Here is a 16,437-nt window from a genome sequence, read left to right on the forward strand (position 1 = left end):
CACTGCATTTACAAAATTTGAATATCAATTAACTTCAATTTATGCCACTTGGCCATTGAAAAGCCGCCCAGCAGTCTGAGGGTTAACTTGGATTGATTTTGATTGATATATACGTCTATAAGTGTGTCAAAGAAAAAGTATGCACCACCATTATTTGTTGATTTGAAAATATTGAAAAATAATGTATATACATTTTCGAAAAAACTTACCGAAGCAACGCATTCAATAAAAACTCATTTGACTATGTATTTTTTATAATTTTTATTTTAGTGTTTTTTTTTCAATTATGTGTTTATCAATTACATTTGCTGTTTAAATGGATACATGTCTACATTTGCTGCCTTTTGAATATATTATTATTAGCTTTAATATGAATCATAAATGTTGGTTTCCCTCACTTCTATGTCTGTTGTTTTTATAAATGTAGTAAACGCAGTTTCGTGATAACATGATAGATAGAGCCTATTACAATTGCCTTTCGACTTAAATAGAATACATACATAATAAGATAGTATACCAAACTGTACATACATACATTAGATGCGATGTGTTAACTAAATTTGATTACAAACAACTAAACTACTTAGCCGGCCTAGTACGAGTCAATTAAATGTAGTTTTGAGTAAATAGGCAATGGTGCAGGATAACTAACTTACGACTCTTACAAAGATGCACACGCTCTAAATAATATTTTACATACAAAGTAGTTGGTAAGGCATACATATTATATGCTACTAATAAATAGTCGAAGAAACCATTTACGTAAAGACTAAAGCCCTGAATGGTTAATGGAGAAAACAAACATTACGATCAATACAATTCAGTCACAATTCATTTCAGTTACAATTGATAATTTCAGGGCCGTTGGATAGTTAAACCAAATATATCTAAATCAACATTATACACATCACGTAACACTATACTACAGCTACATACATATATTTATCCATTTTCTTTCGATAATTACAAAACAACGTGTGAAACGGGGGTTTGAAAATAAGGACTAGTTTAGATATGAAAGTTGATAGTTTAACACCTGCACCCGGGAATCACTTAAACACACTCAATGCTATCATAGAAAATCTCTTCATCTGGCTCTGGTTCCGATAGCTCCTCCTCAAAATCATCAACGTCGTAGGAAATCAAAGACTGCATGCTGTCATCCAGCAGCTTGTGCTGCACATGATGCACCTCAAACAGTTTCTCGTCCTTCTTATCCCTGGGCGGAGTACCAAACCAGATGGCATCCACCTCGTCTGCACACCCATCACCATGATCAGGATCAACGCCATCGCCCGGATCATCATCCTCCGGGGCTGCAGGATTAGCTCTGGCCTCCATGGAGTCACAGTAGCCATAGTCGAAAGTGACCAGGAGATTGGCACTGCCACAGTCCATGGAATCGGGCGTGGTATACTCGGTGTAGTACGAATCATAGGCCGTCTCCTCGGACACATCGTGCAGCTCATGGGGTAGATATCGTTCCATTTGAATCTTTCCCTGGCTGCTGCTGCTCGTTTGCCATAGTTGCCAATTTTGGTTATTGAGACGGAAATTTGGCTTTTCAACGGTGTTGGCCAAATTCTAAGCATCGTTTGCGGGGGAATTCGAGGGAGAGCAAAGAAGAACAGATTAGAATATCAATTCTTTGGTACAATGGACAATCAGGTAATGAAAATTAGAACGCAAACAGAACGGCTGTTTAGGCACATTAACGAAAAGAATGGTAATTAAAATATTTAAGTTTTTGGGGTTAGCATGTTGCGGGAGATTTGATCTCTTGGACAGCGGTTAGATCCCTCAACCTCTGGCACAATAAGTATATATAGTTTTGGTTAGCACAGTGGGCGATCAATCAATCAACCAATCAATCAGTTTATGTACAGCGGTTGTTAAGTCACTCATTTCGTTTACCTTACTTGGCAATTTTAAAAGTTTGTGTTTGTTTTTTGTGCGCACTGCCCGTTATGCTATTGTAGAAAGGGTGAGGGTCTAAGTCTAGATAGTCTTGGTAGGCTAGATCTACAACGAACTACATCGAAATCAAAAAACCATTGCTGGTGTAACTCAGTGTGGGGTAAAGCAAAAGAAAGCCGTGGGTTTGGCGGTGTTGGGATTTGTGGATTGGTTTGGTTTGGAGAAATGGTAGAACTTAACCTACTAGGTGAGATACAACAAAAGAGACTTACGCGTATAACGATTGGCGGCAAAGTGTCTACTTCATTGTCTTTGCTTTTGGGCCAAAAACAAAACAGACAAACGATTTACAACAGAGGGCTCGAGATTGAGATCTGAGCTTGAGTGCTGAGCTGATCTGAGCTGAGGAGGATGTACTGGGCGAGGACGCTGCTCCTTTTCGTTTGGCCATCGGTTTTATCTGTGGCTGTCCGATACCAAAAACTCCAGTCGCACTCTCTTTACATGTTTAGCATTTCAGGATTAAGTTTCTTCTCTTTTTTTTGTATTTGGCATGCAGTCGAAATTTATGTATTCACCACCAACACGTCAATCAATCAGTCAATCAGTACACCACCTTTAGTCCACGAATATGGGTAACTTCTGCTATCCATACCAACTCCGATGCTTATTTTCTCAGTGTAGCCTGGCTTTTGTTAGGATAAGTGGCTTGTATCTGTTTTCACAATGGTTTTAGTTACATTTTTTGGATTGTTGGCGGTTTTTGGGATTTTGGGTTGGTTGGTTTTGTTGTTTGTTGGTTGGTTGGTTGCATGGACATATTTTTATGTACATACATATTTTATATGTTTTTTGCGGGGATATTTTTGGATCGGTCAGTTTTTCGGATATACAAAATACGAGTATATATGTGAGTTATGACAACAACAGACAGTATAAATTATTGTTTTGTTTTTGGAGTAGACATACAAACAGGGTAGAAAGGCGCAGAAAGAAAAAGTAAAAGTAAAAAGAAATTACAGCATTAGATACAAATTATTTCAAGTGTGATCATCTAATTGAATTCTTTCTTGGGTGGTTTGTAATGCACAAACAAAGCCAAAACAAAGCACTCGATGCTGTCGATGGTGTGTTTGCCCTGGTGTAAATGTGAATGAATATGAGTGTGTTGTTAGTTGGATCTTCGGATGAGCTATCGACCACATGATGATTAATTGAACTATTCCTCAAACGCAATCAAACCATACGACAAAAGCAAACTTTCTGCACGTTCTTAAAAATTACTGGCTTTCTAACTTAGTCTTTCTGTTTTGCAATACAAGAGAAATGTTTTTTTCCTTTTTAAATTTAAGAAATAAATAAAAAAGTCTGTCATATGCTATATAATCGGTTTTATATTTTTATGTTATAGCGTACACGCATAGGTTGGTATAAGCCCGCCTGCTTCATACACAAATTAATAAATATGCCTTTAAATTAAGCCCAATAATAGTTTAAGTATAGCTTAAATTAATTACAAAGAAAGCAATAGTAATAATAATAATTTTTAATACACACGCAAACTAATAATTATGCTTAAACTCGCTTTCGAACACAATGAGAAACTGGCTGATCCAACAATTAGGCATGCATACTTGAGGAAAATATACTAAGCCACACATAATCGTGATTTGCATAACATATGAGTAAATGAAATGATATCGTACATGCATTTGACTTTTGATTCATTTTCTTTAGTATATACATAACTATATAGAGGAAACATTGGTGTTGCTGCTGCTGTTGTTGTTGTTGCCACCGCTGCTAGTGTTGTTGCTGCAGTTGCATGTGAAATTGCTGATTAATTAAAGCCGGCTACTAAGCACCTAAGGCATCGATAGGCAGTGAGAGTTTGATAGGATGCACCTTTCACTAGCCAAGTGTTGCGTCAACGACCCAAACCCAAAGCAAAAGCAGCAGGGTCTTGAAACTGTATTCTAGGGTGCGAAAAATCGAACATACGGTTGAGACTAGTGAGGTGTGTTGACCATTCTTGGACCGAAGAATTATTTTTTTGTCAAGGGCTTGTGTTTTTCTTTTACTCTGCAGAAAAGTCATCTTCGTGAAGCTGACGTAGCTATGACAAGAAATAGCTTGGAAATGTTTTGGATTACAAAACAAAATTAGAACAAAATAAAAATTACAACGAAATTATTGTAATGGGAAATTCAAAGTTCTCAACAAATATTCAAATATTACAATTGACAGTCAAATTGTACTACCAAAAATCAATTGATAAATTATTTGCTTTCGTTAATAAAGCAAACATTCGTAAACAAAATAGGAAATAGTCCTATTGGCAACACAATCATTCTTAAATTATCTATTTCTTGTTGAAAAGATCCCATTTGACAATTAATAAGTCAAACAACGAGGGCAGAAAACATATTTCCTTTTCTTAGGCACGAGACGCTAACGTGTTTCATTTATGTTTCTGACTTTTGGATTTCGAATATATGCATGTAACTGTTGTATATATGTTTTTAGAGTATATATGCCATGGGTTAATTGTATGTTTAAATAAATTATATGCACGTAACAATGAATATTAATATCGGGTTCGTAAGCTGCTGATTTCTGTACTTGTTTTAAATCGTTTTGATTTGATTTCATAAACTGTAACGAAGATGATGATTCTTGTGGTTCTTTGTTGTTTCGTAAATGTTATCGAAGGCATATTAAACGGTAATCAGTAGATATTCATATATATATATAAATGTATGTATCGGTATTATCAGTAGTATTATAATAATTCACTTGAACCAACCCAAAAATGTTGATTTGAGAGTGCGTACCTTGCCACTATCACTGTCGCCGCCATAGCTGGATGTGGGCGTGGTGGGCTCCCCCTGATCCCGGCCGATGGCTCGACCACCGGAACCCCCTGTCGAGGCACTACTGTAACGCCTGGACACGCCGCTGCCAGAGGAGTTCGATGCCGGCGAGTGACCACTGCGCCTGTGGTTCAGATGGTGCTGATTATAGGGAGCTACGGTCCCGTTTCCACTCAGCTGGAGATCTTTGCGCAGCGTCGAGCTGAGCTGAGCGGCAATGGAGGTGGAGTTGGTGGTGGTGCCCTTCAGGCCCTCCGGCAACTGCTGGGCACGTGACAGGGAGTCCAGATGACGCACCCTGGAGCTGATCGTATCCCGCTTCAGCTTGGGCAGCGGCGAGTTCTGGAGCACACGCGGGGACGGAGTCGTTGCGGCTGTCGGCTGGCTCCGATTGCCAGTCGAGCCGGATGAGTAAGGTGTGGTTGCCAGCGGTATCGAAGAGGAAGTAGAACTCCGGCTCGTGTTCGTACTCAGTGAGTGATTGGAGGCGGACGTGTCTGCTCTTCGCAGGCTCTGCAAATTACCCGTACTTCTGCTCAGCGAGGATTTACTGCCATACGAGGTGCTACTTGAGTTGTTCGCCGATGGAGGCGATCGTCCCGCCGTCGACGGTCTTCCCGTTGGCGGCTTGCCCGAAAAATAGGCCGCCGCCTTGCTCCCCGGCAATGGAATCTTGCTGGGCTTGCTGGCACTTCCAAACTTTCGGAACGCATTTTGTCGCGGCGGAGGAGTAATGGCCTCAAAAGGACTCACTCCACCCGCACTGATGCTCATCACACGGGCGGCTATATTACTGGGCGTACTGCTTCCCACCGGACAGGGACTTGCATTTATCATCGTCTTACTGAGGGGGGAGCTGGTGCTGTTCGGTGTTTGAAGCGCTTGATTCTCGTGTTCGTGTGCCGACTCCGTGCTACTACTGTGCTGCTGCAACTCATCCATGGCCAGCGGCACCATGGCCTTCATGCTGGGCGTACTGATCTGAGTGACTGGCGGGGCAGGCATAGCCGTCGAGGTAGAGTCCACCGAATCGGAAACTCCACGACGACTTAGCATTAGCGTGGTGGAAGCCGAAGAGCGATTGGTCTCGTAGTCGTGCTGCGAGGAGTGCAGATACGAGTTGGTGGTGCTATTGCTCGCCTGCAGACGAGACTCCACCAGCCGCAATTGCGCCTTGGTACCCTCAAGCTCGATATTCTTCTCCTCCAGCTGGTAGCGCAGATGCTCAAACACCTCGCTGTTTTTGTCCAGCCGCTTGGCCAGCAGCGTCTTGGACTTGCTGGACGATTCCAGCTTCTGGGCCAGCACCTGGTTCTGCACGGTGAGGGTGAGCAAGTGGCGCTGCAGCTCCAACACATTAGTTTCCAACAGAATGGCCGCGAATCGCTTGGAGTCGGTCAAACGACACTTGGAGTTGCGCGTTCCGGGCGTGCTCACGATGCCATCAAGTCGTCCCAAGGATTGCTGTTGCTGTTTTCTCAATGGAATATCACTGCCTGGGCTTTGATGGAATGCTTCCTGCGCTGGCTGATCGAGTACGACCGGCTGGAATGTGTTGTTGCTGCTAGGACGACTGCCATTGGAGAGCACCGTGGTGGCTGAGGATAGAAAGTTGCGTTGACTGGAGTAATCCGACTGACTGCCGCTGAAATTTGAAAATATGATTAGTATTACAGGTATTAACAAAATCAGTAGGATTGTCTCACCTGGAAGAGCTTTTGCTTTGCTGTTGCTGCTGCAACTGCTGCACCCGCGAGCTCAACTCTAGCTTTTGGGCCATCGCCAGTTTCAGCTGCTCCTCGAGATCTTTCTTCACTCCTACCAACTCCTCCACCTGGTCGCTCATCTTGGCCGCCTTAATGCGCCCGGTCAGCGTTTCTGCCTCCATTTCGGCCAACTTGTCAAGCAGACGGTCGCGCTCCTTGCGCAGCTGTTTGATATCCTCGCGATTTAATCGCTCCACCTGCTCTCGGAACTGCTGTGCTGTCATTCCCTCCTTGCTCGCACCCTGGTCTTCGCCTCCTGTCTTTTGAGCATCCCCGTGCTGGCGCTCGTAGCTCTGCAAGTGCTCCACTTCCTCGCGTAATCGATTGGATTTGCGGTGAATGACGTCCAGCAGATTGAGCAGCTCATCGTCCGATTCCGCGCAGCTCAGTCGATTCGCTGCTATGGCCACCTGTGTGATCAAGAGGAAAGAATTAGTAATCGTCTTGATCAGGACCAATTCGGACTTACCGTCATAGCACCGTTGGTGGAGGAGGCACTGTGGCCCTCCTTGGAGGAACTGGTCTCCGTTGAGAAGCCGGAGTCTTGCACAACGCTTCCGTTGTTGTTCTCTCCGCTCTTTGGCTCTTTCTTGCCGCTGTGCGAGTTGCTACGGCTGCGCGTCAGCGACGAGGACGACGCCTCAGCTCCGGAAGAAGGAGCAGCCGCCGCTGACGACGTGGACGGTTCTTTGTGCGACAGTTTTCGCTTCATCCGTATGCCCGGCTCCCACTCACGTCTGCTGCAAAGAAAATTAAAATTTTGTAGATCACACATGGTTTTTTTTATACATAAAAAGCTATTTTGGAACTTTAACTCACCTGGTGGCCAGCGATGAGCTGCCTCCACCTACCGAGTGACTGCCACCGATGGCACCCACCGAAGACGTCGGAGTCGAGGGAGTTGCGGACATGGAGGCCATCTTGTGCTTGAGGTCGGGAAAAGTTTCTATGACCAGGTCCCGAAACTCCAGCAGAGCGCCAACCTCGTGCTGCAGCTCCTGCAGCGACTTGGTCTGCTCGCTCTGTATGTGGTGGCTCCCGTAGCTATTGCTGTACGGCGTATGGTGGCTCAGGTGGTGGTGGTGCAGGTGGTGCGGATACGTGGCACCAACCACCACGGTCGCCGTGGGAGAGGCCGAAACGGCTCCTACCACCGATGCACCCGACATCAGATGTGGGTGATGGGCGGCACTGCTCATCGGCAGGCATTCCATGGCCCCGCTGGCCAGGTCAGTGGTGCGCAGGACTCCACCGAGATGGTGGCCGACGATTCCGCTTCCGTTGACGCCTCCGATTCCGTTCCCGTTGCTCTGACTGTGGTGGCTGATGCAGCTTCCGTCCGTTTTGCTGATGCCATGCGTTGCAGGTTCGAAGCCTTCATTCTGTAAGAAGACAATAGGAATTCATTTATTAATGGAATGTTTAGTTAGGTGCTTACTGAATATTATATTCTTAATAATATTTATTTCTAAAGATCTTTATTTGTAGATCTTTTAAATCAATTCACTGACAAAAGACTCACGACATGGAATAAATGTAAATTTTATTTTCCATTACACCATGTTCAGGGTTAGCAAGTCATCTTTCGTGGCCTCCACCTGTTAGCTCAAATTCCCAACCAATTTGTATTTCCATTAATAACAAATAGCAATTGAATATGAAAATGCAATCATTTCAAGAGCTCTTATTGGATTTGTACACATTTTTAGATTGTGAAATAATCTTTGGATTATTAATTAACATAAGACTTTTCCCAAGCTTTTAATGATAACTCTCAACAACCACGAGACGCGAAAATCCCATGAATCATTGTTGTTTCGGATTTCGATGGTCAAGTGCGATGGGCTGTACTTTCAGCCAGGCCACACCAAGATCGGCTTACATCGCCACAAGTCATTATCAAGGGGCTTTACGCAAGGGCCCCAGTGGGATCGATCAATAATTACTGCAGAGAAAACATCATAGCATTGCGTTACTTTAAGTAAATTGAATTGATCATCATGGTGGAGCAATCGCTGGCCAAAGAAGTTCGGGAGCAGTGCGAACGATTAGTGAATGACATACAAATTATGATTGATGAATTGCATTCAGTGCGCGGCAGAGCGATCGCACGCTGTTCGGCGACCCGTGGAGAAAACTGTAACAAAAGTGCAGCTTAATGCAGCCGCTGCATGCAACTAGCAACTAGCAACCAGCAACATACATATGCAGCTGCAACACCAATCGATGCAGCAATTTGTGACAATCATCATGCTGTGTATGTTTGGCCCAGGCCATGACTATGCAACGCAAGCGAAGTCAATGGTCTGATCTGAACCGAGTGCTTAACTAGAACAGGCCGCAGATGGCCGGGCCAAGTAAAAGTAGTTTTTCTCTTCGTTTTGTGTATTTATCTCTGTTTTCCCCTTTTTCCAACATCTGCTCTGGAAAAGGAACGGGAACTACACGAAAAACAACGAATATTTGGTCTTAGAGAGTAAGACTTAATTACTTTTTTTGATATTTTAAATGTTTACAAAATGATTCACATGTTTTTTAAATAAACAAAACTTTTCTTTATAATATGTTATACGAATTACCTATGCAATGCATGGTTTATTTTTCAAGTGCACCATTGTTGGTGGATTCGTTTGTCAACCGGGTGAAAAGCTTTCACTGGACGAGAATGTTTCTCGAACGGCGGCAACTCAATTGATTGGCAAAATACTTTCACATGCAATAAACATAAATTTGCCTGGCAGCCGTTTTGTCGGCCGGCTTTTGCTTTTGCTTTACCTATAGCTATAGCTATTGATCAAACAAATGTCTGCGAAGTGCCATGAACACTATATATGTGGCAATGGAGCGGCCAAAACCAGGCAACTGGGTTGTCTGTGTTTTCCGTTGTTCTCGGTTGGTAAGAAAAAGTAAAAGAGGTGAGCTGGGAAAGACAAAAACCGAAAGAAATATAACTCAGCTGATTGCATGCAGACTAGCAGCGATGGAGTTTTGACGGCGGTCGGAAATGTTGGTCAGACTCTAATGGCAAAATCATTGCAAATGAAGCATGAAAATTGGCCCACATTCACATGACACGGCTCTTGGCTGGGCCATTCCATTATTTAATAGCTAATTAACAGAGAGAGGGGCCCAGGAAGCATAGCTCATAATTCCATGGCTTGCATAATCGCCATGCACTTTTCCTCCCATTTTTAGTTTTTTTTTTTTTTTTTTGTCGACTTGCCTGTGGAGCGTGGCGAACATCAAAGCATGGGAAGTGGTGGAGAAGTCACATTGAAGATCGTGTAATTATATAGCAAAATCCATTGTCAACCACGAAATTGAAACCGAACAATCCAAACGTCGGCTGACTGTCACTCAAAAAGCAAAAACACCAAACAGATACAAAAAAAAAAAATGGAGAAAAACTAAGCTCAATGTCGTAGCACCGTCATCCATTCGAGCATCGCGATTGGCTTTATGATTTCTGAGTCTTATTGCTCAATTAACTCGGCAATCTGGCCTCTTGGCCCACGACCTGGAAAATACTCAGTCGAGCAATAATAGAGTTTCCAATGCACCGCATTTCGGAGACACATATGCAAATCGCAATTCACTATACCCTCTAGAGACGACTGGGGACACAAGTGCTTCCTTGTCACTCGAACGAGGCGTCTGTCACTGTGCCGATGTTGTATCTTCCCAAGCTGCGCCTATGGGTATGATATGGTTCGACTTTCAGGAGGCGTGGAACAGTGGAAAAATTTCTTAGTATCACACTGAGATTTAGTATACTATAGAATAAGATTTGACTGAGTATTGATTCCAAAACAGAGATTCTGAGTATCTGGAAGGCACGTAGTGACGAAGCGCTCTACAACACATACACATAACTGCTGTGTTGGTCCAATCTTGTTTTTAATTTTCTCCATTTTTGAATACTTTATGTTTATCGTATTATCTTCGTACCAACTTCAATTGCAAATATTTTGTTCATATCCATTTTGATCACCATTTGCAGCGATTCCAACCCCTGTCTTCCAACGTCCCAATCAACTCCACATCATCATCATCATCATCTGCGTCGTGGGCGCAAACTATCATCTCCGCGCTGCTGCCACGCATTGCTGATTCCTCAAGTTTTATTACTCGCCATGGCAATTGGGTTGATCATCATTGTGGCAGCATCGTTGTGCGGCATGACAGACGGAAAAACGCACTTGGCCTGGGCGACAGAGCCGCTCTCAATTAGGCTGCCCACCACTTGAGTCGCCTGCTAGTACTCGTACACTAGCCAGCAGGGTTTTGGGCTTGTCGAGTGATTAGAGACAGCCAACACAGCGCCTTGTCTTCGCACCAGCCAGCCAGCAGGAGATCTTCCTACCTTACAAACAGTTGGCATTTCCTCAGTGTGCCTGACACCAAAGCAATTATCAGGCGATTTGGTCATAAATCCAGGCAGCAACTGTTTCATAAATCACAGAACGTTTGCTATTTGTGAAAAGTCATAGTTTGATTTAAGACGGAAATTAATCAGATGAGCCATGACAAATGCCAAAACGTTTGTTTAGCGAATTCAACTGTAAGTATTAGTTATTACAGCTTTTGTGTCCCACTATTTTCTTTAGTTTCTTGAGTGCTTAGCACTTGTTTGATCGATTTTTGCACAATCACTTCCTGCCCTACGCCGTACTTTTCTATTCCCAATACGTATACTTAATAATTTGCTGCTATTGCCTAGCTTTTTGCTGTATTTTTTTGCAAAGCTCTTGAAGTATCTGTTTGAAATTTTCTCCAAGTCAAAAACTTCAAAATAGGGCAATAAACGAAAGATCATAAACTTTTTGTATTCCAGCCGAGGGAATTGCAAATAAAAATCGCAGTAAAAATCAAAAGCTGCACAAGAGCTGATTTTTCATGACCTCCGGTTTGTTGTTGTGCCATATATTGAGATGGCAAGAGAAATATTTGTTTATGCATAACTTAAAATATAGTCAGAAGAATTTCGGTGCAGAGTACTAATTTTCGTTTGAGTATTGCTTTGAATATTTCTTTCGGTTGCTGATTCGATCGTTTTAATTGAAGTTTGCCATGCAACACCAAACATTTTTGAAGTGCAACCTTCTCTTCTCCGCCCCGCCCCATCATTACAATTAGTGATGGGTTTGCATAACACTCGAATGGAATGGTCGAATGTGTGTGCATTTACGGGGATGTACCAGACTCATAGACTCATGGACTCGCAGTGCTCATATAATTATGCATGTTAGGCCCTGCCTGGCGAGGCGAAACTGGCGGGACAGAGCTCAACGGCATATTACGGATTGGGAGCGCTTATTAATTATCCGACCCACTCCCCGAACATGACTTATGTATGTGGCATGGCGTTTTCCAGCAGTCATCGCCCGGCACATTGACTACGCCAATTTATAATTTCAATTTCAATTCCAATTCCAATTCCTATTCAATTTCAATGCAGTTACATGTTGGCGTCTGGGTTTGGCCGCCAGCCTCTGACGCAACTTGGAACTATGGTACTTCGCGTATAGACAACAACAGGGTCTTTGGGCTCTCGGGGCATTGTGCGTTTGCCGTTTTGCGGCTCTGACAGCCGCCAGTTGTTTTAAAAATTAAAAGACAATTGCAATTGCTATGTCTGATATCTAAGCATCTATGGTGCCACGTCAAGAAAAGAAAAATAAATAAATAGTTGTAAAAAATACACAAGTATAACCCACCATCGCCACTTAAAGCCATTTCCCATTAGCCGTCATTAGTTCGCTGCTTTATGTTTTTGGGTGTTCGTATTTTTTTTTTTTTTTTTTTTAGATTATTTTTAATTTCTATAACAAACAGCAAATTGTCGGACTCTGTGCTTGCAACACATTTCCCTCCACATGTGGCAATGGAAAATAATTGTCTAAGTGTTCGCTGCTCAGCGGCTTTGGTAATCGTCGCAGCAGTCAACGGAACGCAAGTGTTGTAATTAAATTAAGCATTTTTTGGCTTTTGTTGGGTGGCTTCACAAAAGCTGCCAAAAAAGTACACTCCAGTTGAAAAGGAGTTGCAACAATAGTAACTGACACATTTACAACATATGTTGCAAGGCAAATCGTCGCCTGTCAAATTTCCTCTTTCCATGTTTAACTTTTGTTTTCTGAGCGTTTTTTATTTTTTTCCCTACATTAGTTTTTTTGTAATTTTCTCAATTATTTGCTGTTTTTCTTCATTAAGTAAAATTAAATTGATGTAACTACATTAAAGCCACTAATGTTTTTAGCGAATGAATGTAAGATGAAGGTTGAACTAATCTGTTAGAAAAACTTTTAATAAGAGATACTAAATTAAGTTACCTAATTTAATAAAAAATGCTCAAGTTTTAAGCAACGCCCAATTACTTGATACTTTTCGAAAAAAAATGCACGAAAAACATAACTATTAATAATGTTCAGACAGTTTCGCACACATTATGCAATTACGGAAAAAATAGCTAAGAAAAAAAAGTAATTAAACACATAAATTATGCGCAAGACGCAAAGCAAAACTGGACAAACTTACTAAAAACTTGGTTAACACATCAAGAAACCACTATCAGCAGACTACTGTGGATCAAGCCAATAAAATGCAGCGACAATTTAGTTGTACCACAAAATATAGTGTAAGCCATAAAGTTTTAACTTTAATTAAATTGCTTTTTGCAAAAGATAAGCTGGTAACATTACTATAAAATGTAGAACTTCATTGCCTGATTAATTGCTTAAAAAATTAATTTAACATCTTAATAAAATTCAGCTCATAATATCAGTACCTATTGAATTACTCATTCTATTTAAAAGCTAGTCTTTGATTAAATATGCGAAATCTAATTCAATTTGCCCACTGTGCAGCGGTTTTTTGAGTTGATTGGCGCCGCTTGTGTTTTGTAGACCGAAACCCACCGTTAGGCGGCACTTTGCATTAAATTAATTAACTGCTTTAAATTTTAATTGCACCTTTGGCACAAGCTCTCATCTATTAACCACCGTGCACATTTGGGGCTAAACTTTCGCCTGTCTGTCTGTTGGATTTGCCTGACCGGCAGAGCAATGCCAATAATGATAATGATGATAATGATCGCGATGACGGCGATAAACGTTCATAAAATGCTGCTCCCGCAGGCTGCCGTCAATATGGGATGGTAGATATATCCTTTGGGGTCTCCTGGGGCTCTTGGCTCTTACATATATCCATACAGCCATCTGACTTGGCTGCCATTTCCAGTGTCGGGTTTTAGCCAACGGGCACACCTCTTCTGCTGTCATTTGCCAGCGATTTCTAATCGATTTTCCGGCAAAACAATAGTTGTTGCATTTCGCTTTTGGGTTTTTTCGTTTTTTTAAGTTTTTTGTTGTCAATGTGCCATTGTTTGCATCCCGAACAACTCCGGAACTTTCACACAATTTTCACACTTTTGCCCGGCCATTCTGTTCATTAGCATGGCAATATAATTTGGGCAGTCAGCTAAAGCTATTGGCTTTGGAATCTGATCATCTGAGTGGTCACGCGATAACTCGCGTTGACCGCCGGAAGTTGGGCAATTTGTACACAATTTGCACGATTTTCAGCTGTTCCAGCTGTTTAGCTTTTCAAGCTTTTCTTTGTTCGCCGGAGACGTCGTCTTCGATGTCCGTAGTTCTGGCCACTTGTTTATATATCGATTTCGATTTTTTGTTTGTTAGTTTATTCTACAAACCGTACGTCCCAAATAGCCGACACGGCACGCCCTTTTCCGCATTACTTGACTTGCATTAATTTCGCTGTTCAATGCACTTTTACAAAAGGCAACATCAGAAATAGACGGTTTAGCTTTTTTTTTTGTTCGCTGCTTTTAATGTGCCAATGACTGCACGATTGTGCGATTACACACGGCAATCTGTCAATGCATCCAACCAGAGACACTTGGATACATATAGTATATATATAAAGTGTATATATATTCATTTAGGAGGTAGGTTTCGAGTCAGCCACCCCGGCAATCGATAGTTTCGCGGTCCGTTTTGTCAATCTGCCAATATCCGGTGAACGTTTCACTTTCGTGGCTCTGATTTATTTTATACAAAATACATATTATATTTATTATGTGCAGTTTGTCAGCACCTCGCCGAACCAGCTAGTTTCAGTTTGTATTATTTTTATTTATTTTTTTTATTATTTTTCTTTGGAGCTGCGCCCACCTGTGTGTGTGCCAGTCTTTATAAATATATGCAAAATACGTTTAGCCGATAGTTGATAGGCCAAAAATGGCGTCGCAATTTAAAAGCGCATTGCTGAATTGCCTTTTGGCTTTGTATGGCTTATCGAGAGTTGTTGGCTGATAAACAAGCGCTTGCCTGCCTAAATGTTTTCCATTTAACTTGGCCAGTTGATTGTTGTTTGCATTTCACCGGCTGACATTTGATAAGATTTTGCCAGTTGATTACTCATACGCAACGTGTGACACATATACCAAACAAGGTCTGCTAAATAAATGCAAAATGAAAGTGGAATGGAAATATTGGCAAGGGTATCGCTTTTTCTTGGCAGTGGAAGTATACTAGCCAAATTTTAATTAACTTAATTGTATTCATCTATTAATTAAGGTACTAGTTATTATCTTTTCTAAACTCGATACTTTATTATCTTTTAAACTTAAATTTTCACGGTATCTTTTCCACACCTGGCGAATTTCTACTCCCTAAGGCAACTAGCGCTGACCATTTGAGGGGTGTGAAAACCGAGAGTAATAAAGCCTCACATCTTCAGCTAACAAGATGTGACAAATTTTTATCGCATACTCAACTCGTTCGTAGCCGCAGAAAAGAGCTGTCAACACAACAGACCGAATTTGCTTTTCATGGGGGGACCCCAAAGTGTGTCTTCTTTTTCCCCGGGGCTTGTGATCTTTGACATCCCGAAAACAAGCGCAGCCACAACGAGCACTCACATACCTGGTGTACCTAGGTATATATATATATGATATGTACATATATAAACCCTAACTATATGTATGTGTATATATAGTTATGGCTATATGGCCCGCAGGTTTGTTTAGTTGTTACGTTTTGCCGGCACAAAGGCAAAAAAAAACTTTCACTTTGTCATCAAAGAGCAACAGAAATAGCGTTAAAACATTTTTTCACTTTTTTTCTACTACAGCTGCAACAAAAGCCCTGCCGGCCAATAGTAAAAATATGAGCAAATAATGAGCTTAGAAAATTTTACGATCCAGCCATCGGGCAGTGACAAAACTGAGAGAAAAGCGGGATATGGAAAAGCCGGGAAAATACACTGCAAACACAAAGCATTCTAATCTATAAAAATGAAAATATATTAAACTAACATCATTTTGTTATATATAAAAACCAATGCAAACTTTGAAAATAGAAAGAATTTAGTATAACTTATTTAAAATCTTAATGCAGTACAACGATTATTATTATAATGAATGCATAGAAAAGTCATCAAATTAATTTTCCGTGTAAGATGGAACTGCACCGAATCGTATGACGCAAAATGGGTAGACTGCCAGTTGGATTTGGCACTTTTAAGCTCGAAACCATGACAATTACGACTCAGGGCCGATTGACGGTTAGCTCGAATAAGCCAAATCGAATTGCCGATAAACCGGCGATAGTGTGAAATGGCATGGCCGGAACCACCTGGAGGTGCACAGAGAAGAAAAAGGGGGCGGCGGTGGAAGGAGAGAGAGTGACAAGCCGGTAGGAGATAGCGCAATTACGGATGGTATGATTCCACAACCGAAATCCAAAGTTCGCCCCCCAAATGAATTATGAGCCATGACGCCTTTATGGTCGGCAGCCATTAAAACTGATTTTTTTTTCATTGTCCGCCGCCATTGTATTGTCCACCTTATTTTGACCAGG

At 41.8% G+C, this 16,437-nt stretch overlaps 1 protein-coding gene and 1 long non-coding RNA gene across 9 annotated transcripts in view; one reads left to right on the forward strand and one right to left on the reverse strand.

The window, feature by feature from the left end:
- Positions 1-246: 246 nt before the first annotated feature.
- LOC6606356 (mucin-22) overlaps positions 247-16,437 on the reverse strand; it is a 53,097-nt gene continuing 36,906 nt past the window's right edge. For 3 of the 7 annotated variants that reach the window (XM_032722066.1, XM_032722069.1, XM_032722068.1), the window contains 5 exons: positions 7,376-7,938; positions 7,026-7,296; positions 6,497-6,966; positions 4,752-6,435; positions 247-1,584 (listed from right to left, as the gene is read on the reverse strand). In XM_032722066.1, coding sequence (XP_032577957.1) covers positions 1,054-1,584; positions 4,752-6,435; positions 6,497-6,966; positions 7,026-7,296; positions 7,376-7,938 — 3,519 coding nt within the window. In that variant the 3' untranslated portion in view covers positions 247-1,053. Of the gene's footprint in view, positions 1,585-2,439; positions 2,633-4,723; positions 6,436-6,496; positions 6,967-7,025; positions 7,297-7,375; positions 7,939-16,437 lie in introns of those variants that run through there. The other 4 variants (XM_032722067.1, XM_002031125.2, XM_032722070.1 and 1 more) reach the window with 4 other exon arrangements.
- On the forward strand, positions 14,523-15,957 carry LOC116801581. 2 transcript variants are annotated; one of them, XR_004362103.1, is made up of 3 exons: positions 14,523-14,693; positions 15,254-15,514; positions 15,710-15,957. It is a non-coding gene; the product is annotated as an uncharacterized LOC116801581 (long non-coding RNA). The 2 variants fall into 2 exon arrangements; XR_004362104.1 differs by lacking the exons at positions 14,523-14,693; positions 15,254-15,514 and adding an exon at positions 15,539-15,595.

Source organism: Drosophila sechellia, chromosome 3R (assembly GCF_004382195.2).
Source record: "Drosophila sechellia strain sech25 chromosome 3R, ASM438219v1, whole genome shotgun sequence".
Classification (NCBI taxonomy): domain Eukaryota; kingdom Metazoa; phylum Arthropoda; class Insecta; order Diptera; family Drosophilidae; genus Drosophila; species Drosophila sechellia.